The following is an 8621-nucleotide window of genomic DNA, read 5'->3' as shown; positions in this document are numbered from 1 at the left end:
TTTACACTTTTTTTTAATTCTAGGTCTCTTTTCTACCATGACTAACCATCTATCTTTATTTCACCAGCTCAGGAAGATCAAGCTGAAGGCCCTCAAGACCTCTTTTCACCAGGACAATTACAGATTTTATTCCCTCAATCGCATTATACCCACAGGCCTCCAACTTCATTGCACTCCCGGTCTCGGTACGCTCACACCTGAACTTCGCAAACGATGGAACCAGACCTTACATGGAGCTTCAGTTCGATTAATTAACATCCTCTCTGAACAGTGTATTGCTTCTCTTGATTCTTTTTCAGCTGACATCAGTAGCCTGGAAGACGAACTACGTTCTTGCTGTACCCAAACCCAATGGCTTCAGTATAATGATGAAATTGAATCTGATCTCTCTAAACACAGGTCTCTCCTCACTGAACGCAGGAACAAGAAAATAGGCAACCTCACAAAGAAGCGACAACGGTCAAACAGATTTAGACGACATACCAACAACAATGATGTATCCCCCCATTTGGTTGTTAATCTCTCATCCTCCCCTCTCTCCCAAGCAGAAACCTCTCTTCTCTCTAAAGGTCTCAAGTTTTGCCCCACGCCACCAGAAGTTGAACAGATAGCTCTCAGCCAAGACCTCTCTACATTCTATCGCAGGATACGTCTCAAAGAGTTCTTTTTAGATGCACCCCCTTCTGATCCCGAGCCCTTCTACAAGAAAAGCACATGGATTCCACCTAAGAATAGAGTTCCTTCCCTTGAAACTTACATCCAAGCTGTCTCATCCCAAGTTCGCTCCACAGATACCCTCGACACCAGAGCACATGACAACCTTCCTCCAGAAGAACGCCAGGCTCTCTCATCACTCAAAAACAGGTCCGACATCATCATCAAGCCTGCAGACAAAGGATCAGCCGTCGTTGTTATGGACCGCCAGCAGTACATCGATGAAGCCATGAAACATCTCAATAATCGATCTCACTATGCACTCCTCGATTCTGACCCTACTTGTAATTTCTCCCTACAGATCCAATCGACACTGAATGACATGAAAGAACACGAGCATCTCTCTGAGAAGGCCCACAAATTTCTCTCCTCTACTAATGCTAAACCTGCCCGCTTCTATCTCCTCCCGAAGATCCACAAACCTGGCAACCCCGGTCGACCCATCCTCTCAGGAAATGGTTCCTCAACAGAGAACATCTCCCTTTTTGTTGATTACCACATAAAGCCCCTTGTCTCACGTGCACCCTCTTACATCCACGACACTCCAGACTTTCTCAGGAAACTAAATGACATCAAGGATCAGATACCCGAGACTGCGATCAACAGGAAACCCACTTCCTTGATGTTACAGTCCAGAAAAAGTCTAATGGTATCACCACTACCCTATACTCTAAACCCACAGATACCCACCAGTACCTCCACTCATCCAGCTGCCACCCCCGTCACTGCAAAACCGGCATCGCTTACAGTCAAGCCCTCAGACTTCGCCGTATCTGCTCCGAGGACCCTGATTTTTCCTTCCATGCCAGGAATTTGCAGAAACATCTCTGTGCCAGGGGCCACGGGGCCAGGGCAGTCCAACTGGAAATTAACAAAGTTCGTTCTCTCCCCAGATCTGAAGTTCTCAAACCAAAAAGTGACAAGGAGACCACCGACAGAATACCGCTTGTGACCACCTTCCATCCCAATCTACCCCCTCTCCGCAAAATCCTGTTTGATAACCACCACATTTTACACACTTCTGATCGTCTCCAACAGGCCGTTCCCGATACTCCCCTTCTAGCATACCGACGCCCACCGAATCTCAGGGACCTCATTGTTCGTGCTGAAGTGCCCTCCCTCACTAACCATTCTTCTCCCATACAGCATGGCACCTTCAAATGCACCAGCAACAGGTGCATCATATGTGAAATACACCTTCACGAGGGCGATACTTTCACCAGCAACTCTACCAGCCTGTCTCACCAAATCAAGGGCAACATCACATGCACTACCACTAATGTTGTATATCTCATCACTTGCAGAGTTTGTAGGGTACAATACATAGGGGAAACCAAGACCACACTAAAGAAACGATTCTACGGGCACAGATCCACCGTCAACACAGCAAAGCTGGACACTCCAGTTGGCCGCCATTTTAACCTCCCCAACCACTCCATCACTGACATGATGCAACAGGGCATCGAATCTTTAGGTACCCGTCCTGACTCAGTCCGTACTAGCAGGGAGAAGCTCTGGATGAGACGACTTCGCACCACCCAACCTCATGGCCTGAACATCCAAGAGGGGAACGACTGATTTTTCTTTCCTATCCACTTTCAGTTTATATATACATATAATTTTTCCCCTCAGCTCTTTTGAATAGTTACATTATAGTTTCTTACTCTACTTTCCTCCCATATCTCATACAAGCTCAGCTCCAATTTTTCCTTCCTTATTCAGGCGATATAATAATTATTATATATATATATATATATATTTGTTTTTTCTCCACTCACCTCTTTTAGATTTACCACATTTGCTTATTTACATGTATACTATGGTTTCTTCATAATACACCCCCTCTCTTCTATATTTGCTTTTACCTTTTTAGGCAATTTGCTTCCTCTTTTTCACATATACAGGTTTGGTTTTTTTTTTTTTTTTTTCCCTGCTATATAGTCTTATGTTTTTTTCCCGTCACACCTAGCGGATTACAATATCAGTTACACCATATGTGTATTTATATATTTTTTCATATACATTTCTTTTTTGGATATATTTATATACATATCACTTATAGATACATATTTACACTTACCTTCTTCTCTTAGTTTGTTTAATGCTTTATCATATACACTTATATGTCTTTTGCACATTATCAGTTGTTCCCCATTCTTTTTCTTTTTTTCCCCCACTCTAATGCACCAGTTTATTAAGCCTTTCTTTGTAACCTGTTTGACCCACCTCTCACTAATTCTCTTGTTTTTCATCCCATTATCACTGTTTTGTTCCAGATCCTGTTTGATGTTGCCTGCCTCATTATTTTAATCCCTCTTGGCTTGAGGTCTTTTACTGGCCTTACTTACACTAACTTCCCTTTGTGTCTGCCTACTCCTTTTCTTTCATCCCCTTCACTAACCTGATTGGTCTTCTCTACTCACTAATGCCCCTTTTGTCTCCTTGTTTCTAGTGTTGCTGTAGCTTGTTCGTGGTCTATATTATGATTGTTCCACTTTATATGTTTGTCATTTTGCCTCCGACGAAGATTCTGCTAGGATCGAAAGCTTAGGCCCCTTTTTGACTTTCTAATTTACTCCATTGGCTCTCTTTTATTAGATAAGCAGTTTTCAGCAGCTTCTTTTTGCCATAGAAATTCTCTTAACAATATTTATCATTTTTATCCTTAAATAATCTATTCCATTCAAAATGTATGCATAGTCTTAAGATTTTTATCCAAACTTAATTTGAATGTTCATTATATGACACCTAGATAGATCCTTGTGATTTGATTGGTTGTTTGATATCGTTCATTCAGCCCATTTTACAATGACGTCATCAACAATGCAATTTTGGATCCATATGATTTTGTCCATTGCACACGCGCACCGAGCTAGACTGCTGCAGGCACTACTCGTGTTTGCAGTGCGCATGTTGTAATGACGTAACAATCAACAGACCAAATTCGCACTGAATGAGCATATTTTGCATCGAAATTCATAAATTTCATAAATAAAAAAAAATATATCAATTTTTAGGTGTCATATAAACCAAATAATGATTTTTTTTTCATTCGTGCAATGGACAGAATACTTCATCCGGTGAAAGATGAAATGTATGATCCATTCAACCCGGCTACGCCTCGCTGAATGGATCATTTCATCTTTCACCTCATAAAGTATTCTGTCCATTGCACTCATAAACATTCATTATTTGTATAATGAATGCCAGCATTCTGAAACTTTTCAGCTTCATTGAACTCCTATATTTGTTTTGCCATCTTACATTTAATATACATTATATTCTTCAGTCTGTTAATACCAATTCAGTTTGGCAGTATTTGTTTTGCTCATCTTTGAAATTAAATTATTCATATTTGCGCAATTCATAATACACACCCACTACATGTACATGTAGGTGTCAACGCTCTTCAACAGCTATGTTGCTTGTGGTTCCAAAAGTTTCAAAAACTTTGGGGGAAAGATCCTTTGCTCATGCGTACCCCTTACTATGGAATAGACTTCATGAAGACATTAGAGATTACAGTATGTCTCAGTTGAGTCTGTCAAAAATGTTCTTAAAACCTTTCTTTTTACTTCTTAATTTGTTATGCACCTTGAACACTCTACATGGTGGATTTGACGCTTTATAAGTCACATGTATTATCAGTATTATCATTGTACTCTACATCATTTAAGAATACCTTATTTATCTATATTCATGAAATTTAGTTTGTTTCCTTGCAATGTGTGTTACATCCTGAATAAAATGTTTTTGTTGTTGTTTATGCTTAGTTTTATGGTTTGATAATGAATTAAGACAATTGTGCAATAAGCAAAAAATTATTGTAAATACCTCAAGAATCCATCACCTTATAGAAGTGTATACATAAATTTGACATTTACATATTCAAAAAAGTAAAATTTCTGTAGTTAGTCTACAAGATATTTGGGTGTAATCATAGATGACAAACTGACTTGGAAAGATCACATAAATCATATATCTTGTAAAGTTTCTAAATCCATTGGTGTAATAAACAGATTAAAAAAAATGAATTTTATTAAAGTACTTTTTATGATATATCAATCAATTGTCTTGCCCTAGTTCAATTATTGTAATATACTCTGGGGTAACTGTGCAATGGTTCATCTAAACCGAATAATCGTTTTACAGAAACGTGCAATGAGAGTTATTACCAATTCTTCCCAAAGAACAAATACACAACCATTGTTCAAAAACTTAATTCACTCTCAATCAGTAATACAAAAATTATAAAATTGCAATTTTCATGTACTTATTTCTCCACAATTCTCTTCACTCTTTCGATGATGATTTTTTTGTGAAAAACAAATTTGTAAGTAATGACATTACCAGACAGTCTAAAAACTTTTATTTGCCAAATTTTAAATATGATTTCTCATGAACTACAATCAAACATGTTGGACCCACTCCCTGGAATAGTTTACCAAGTGATCTTAAACCTTGCCCTTCACTCAACTCCTTTTAACAAAAATATAACAATTTTCTTATAAGCTTGTGAATTGTTTCTTAAGCCGTTTTTTTTTTGGCTTTTGTGTTTTTGCTTGTTGAGTTCTGTTTTTAATCCTTGTTTTCTGTTCACAACTGTTTGGGATGTGCCACTGATAGGCTTTTGGACTTTGTTAAATTCCACACATTTGTTTTCTGTATTTTTTGTGATCCTATGTATTATATTTTATCACTGCAAATGTTTATGTATCATCTTTTTTATGCAAATGTGAAATATATTGAATTTAATTGAATTACTGTGTATTATTATCAATGTAACTTATCAATGTTACATTATATTCTGCCAATTCATCTCTTGTTATGCATAGTGAAAAATAAAACAAACAAATAACTCACATTTACCAAACTCTCATTCATTTGTTTTGTGATCTAAGGTATGTGTATTCAAAAGAATGTCCTATGACTAGTGCTGTTGTCAGGAACAAAAATCCATGTCGACATGTCGCTTAAAAATTAATCCTGACATCGACAATGTCAACATGAAAACGGGACTGTAATTTAGCCTTGGCTCAACATTTAAAAATAAATCATTTGATCCTGGCATATAACACTCTCTCAATCAAATGAATTCACGTTGACACGAGTGATATCCCCACACGAGATCTAGATCTATATAATACAGGTTCAGTTCGTGAAAACATATTTTCACTAAGCTAGAGTGAATTCACTTCCAAAATCACTGATTTAATCCACACTTTTTCTGGAGAATCAAGTTTTTGTACCACGATCCGGTCTCGAAAGCATTGGGCAATAACACTCGGAGCCAATTTGAGAATCTCAAATTACAACAGTGATCATTGCGTATTATACGTTGGTACACATGTGCTGCAAACGCAAGCTCCTCAATAAAAATTACAATAAATTTACAATAAAAAGTAATAAAAATCGATCGATAATTTCAGTATCACTTCTGCGGCGATCCGTGCAACGATCTCCAAATGAAGTTTTCTGTTACTTCGTGAAATGAAGTAAGCGCTCAATTACGGCAGTCACAACTTTGACAAAAACACGTGTTCGCTGCTGCTCACATTTATGTGAAAAGTAATGTATTGAGGAGCAGCGTATTATCAAGCACGGTGAATAGTGATGGGTACACATTTCCGTGGATGGGTACGGTGGATGCTGCTATATACATACACCTACCTCTACATATCTTGTTCTGAAGTCTCTCAGGAGAGGTCCTTAGATCTGGTTCATTGGAGCTATATGGGTTACCCTGCATCCGACCCTGCAGGAAGTCTTCCTGTTGTGGGTCTTTCTCCAACATTACAAAGAATTCACCTATCTTACTCTCACTCTATCTCTCTCTTGCCCTCTATTACACTCTCACACTTTATCTTCCTCTCTTCCTCTTTCTCTCTAAAGCCTACCTCTACATATCTTGTTCTTGACGTCCCTCATGAGGGGTCCTAGATCTGGTTCATTGGAGCTGTAAGGGTTGCCCTGCATTCGACCCTGGAGGAAGTCTTCCTGTTGTGGGTCCTTCTCCAAAGTTACAAAGAACTCACCAACTTCATTCTCCTCCTGGGAATAAAGAATTGACAAAAGTAACCATACATAAGCACTCCAAAATCATTATAATCATCATCACCTCCATCATCCATCAGCATTGCTACTCCTCCTCCTCCTCCTCATCATCATCAGAAAAATTGACCATGATAATCTTTCCTAACATTAACACAGCTCTCCCCAACAGCAGGATGAATTATTAATGGCAAAGCAATTGCCACCATCATCATCTGAAATATCATGCTGTTCTTCCCTCTTTGTACTCCTCTTCCTCCTGCTCTTTCTTCTATTTCTCCTTTTTCTCATCATCAGCCCTACCAACACCAACACACCTACTGAGATGAAAATCGATCCAACTCTCTTCACAACTTACCGGATATATAATGCTGCACAGCCTTTCAAATATGAAGACTGGAGTACGTAGATCCTCTAGACCATATCTCTTTACTGTATCCACACACACCTCCATGAATGCTCTCGTCTCCGTCTCAGTTCCTGAAAAAAAAAACAATTTTTCAGAATAAATGTACTTAGCATCATTCACTACAAATCAGATTATCGAAGAAATTATGAACACTAACATTTGTATAATGAATATAGAACGTCATAACATTCATCTTCCAAATTTATAACAAGGTTACAGCGTACACTGTTGGACTTTTTTCTCACCACCACACCTACATGTATATGTATCATAAGGATGATCGTCATCATTTCCACTATCATCGTAATCTACATCAAAAAATATCCAGCACATCATCATCATCATCAAATCATCAAAACCATCATCATCATCACCACAACTATATCATCATCCCAATTCAAGCACCACCACCACTACCACCATTGTCATCACTCTTCTACATCTCATCGCTATGGTTACCTGATGTCATCTCTTCCAGTAGTTCAAGGAGTGTCTGCTGTGTCTCATCCACCAGCTTGGTACGTTGGACCACCAGCTTCCTAAGGGCCAAGTACCCATGAAGGACCGGTCCTAGCAGCTTGGACTTGTAATGACGACGGATGGTGGATACATCCAGGAAAGAGGCTAGCAAATCTGCAAAGAAAAACATAATGGGAGTGCTAAATTTTGTCAGGGCTCTACTGCTTATGAAGTAGCACATATCAGTCTTATTCTTGTAAAACTAAAAAATATTTAAAATTAGAATTAAAATCGACATGTAAAGTGCATACATACATTTCATTTTCACACTGATATTTGCTTTGCATATTTTGCATTTAAAGTGATGGTCCGAGCTGAAAATGTTTATATCAAAACAAATAGAGTAAAATTCACAGAGCAAAATGCTGAAAATTCCATCAAAATCGGATAACAAATAACGAAGTTATTGAATTTTAAAGCTTATCAATATTTTGTGAAAACAGTTAAATGCACATCGTCGTGAACATTCATTAAGTGGGCTGATGATGTCACATCTCCACTTTCCTTTTTCTTATGTTATTACATGAAATCATAAATGTTTCATTTTTTCACACATGTGTAAATGATGTGTCTCCATTATGATGAAATAAGTTGCGGTAATGAATAACTAATGCAGTTAATCAGTTGTAAATCCAATTGTTTTAGTTCTTGGTAGAAAAATGTTGAATAAACCCGATTTCATATAATAAAATACAAAAGAACAAGTGGGGATACGACATCATCAGCCCACCTAATGAATATTCATAAAGACATGCCTAGAACTGTTTCACCGGAATAATGCAAATCTTTAAAATCCAATAACTTGTTATCTGACTTTGATCAAATTTTCAGCATTTTGCTTTGTGAATTTTATTCTATTCATTGCAGCCTGGACCATCCCTTTAAACAATTAGAAAAATGTTTTCAAATTATGTCAATGCCTCGTTCC

At 37.9% G+C, this 8621-nt stretch overlaps 1 protein-coding gene across 1 annotated transcript in view; it reads right to left on the bottom strand.

Annotated features, from left to right (window-relative positions):
• Positions 1–4479: 4479 nt before the first annotated feature.
• LOC129277849 (E3 ubiquitin-protein ligase UBR4-like) overlaps positions 4480–8621 on the bottom strand; it is a 50530-nt gene continuing 46388 nt past the window's right edge. Inside the window, exons 51-54 of the mRNA XM_064110228.1 lie at positions 7634–7807; positions 7124–7245; positions 6379–6765; positions 4480–5732 (exon numbers count right to left, since the gene is read on the bottom strand). Of these exons, the coding sequence (XP_063966298.1) occupies positions 6601–6765; positions 7124–7245; positions 7634–7807 (461 nt within the window). The 3' untranslated portion in view covers positions 4480–5732; positions 6379–6600. The remainder of the gene's footprint in view (positions 5733–6378; positions 6766–7123; positions 7246–7633; positions 7808–8621) is intronic.

Source organism: Lytechinus pictus, chromosome 15 (genome assembly GCF_037042905.1).
Source record: "Lytechinus pictus isolate F3 Inbred chromosome 15, Lp3.0, whole genome shotgun sequence".
Classification (NCBI taxonomy): domain Eukaryota; kingdom Metazoa; phylum Echinodermata; class Echinoidea; order Temnopleuroida; family Toxopneustidae; genus Lytechinus; species Lytechinus pictus.
Note: the sequence above shows the minus strand (reverse complement) of the source record. Positions and strands in the feature narration are given on the sequence as shown.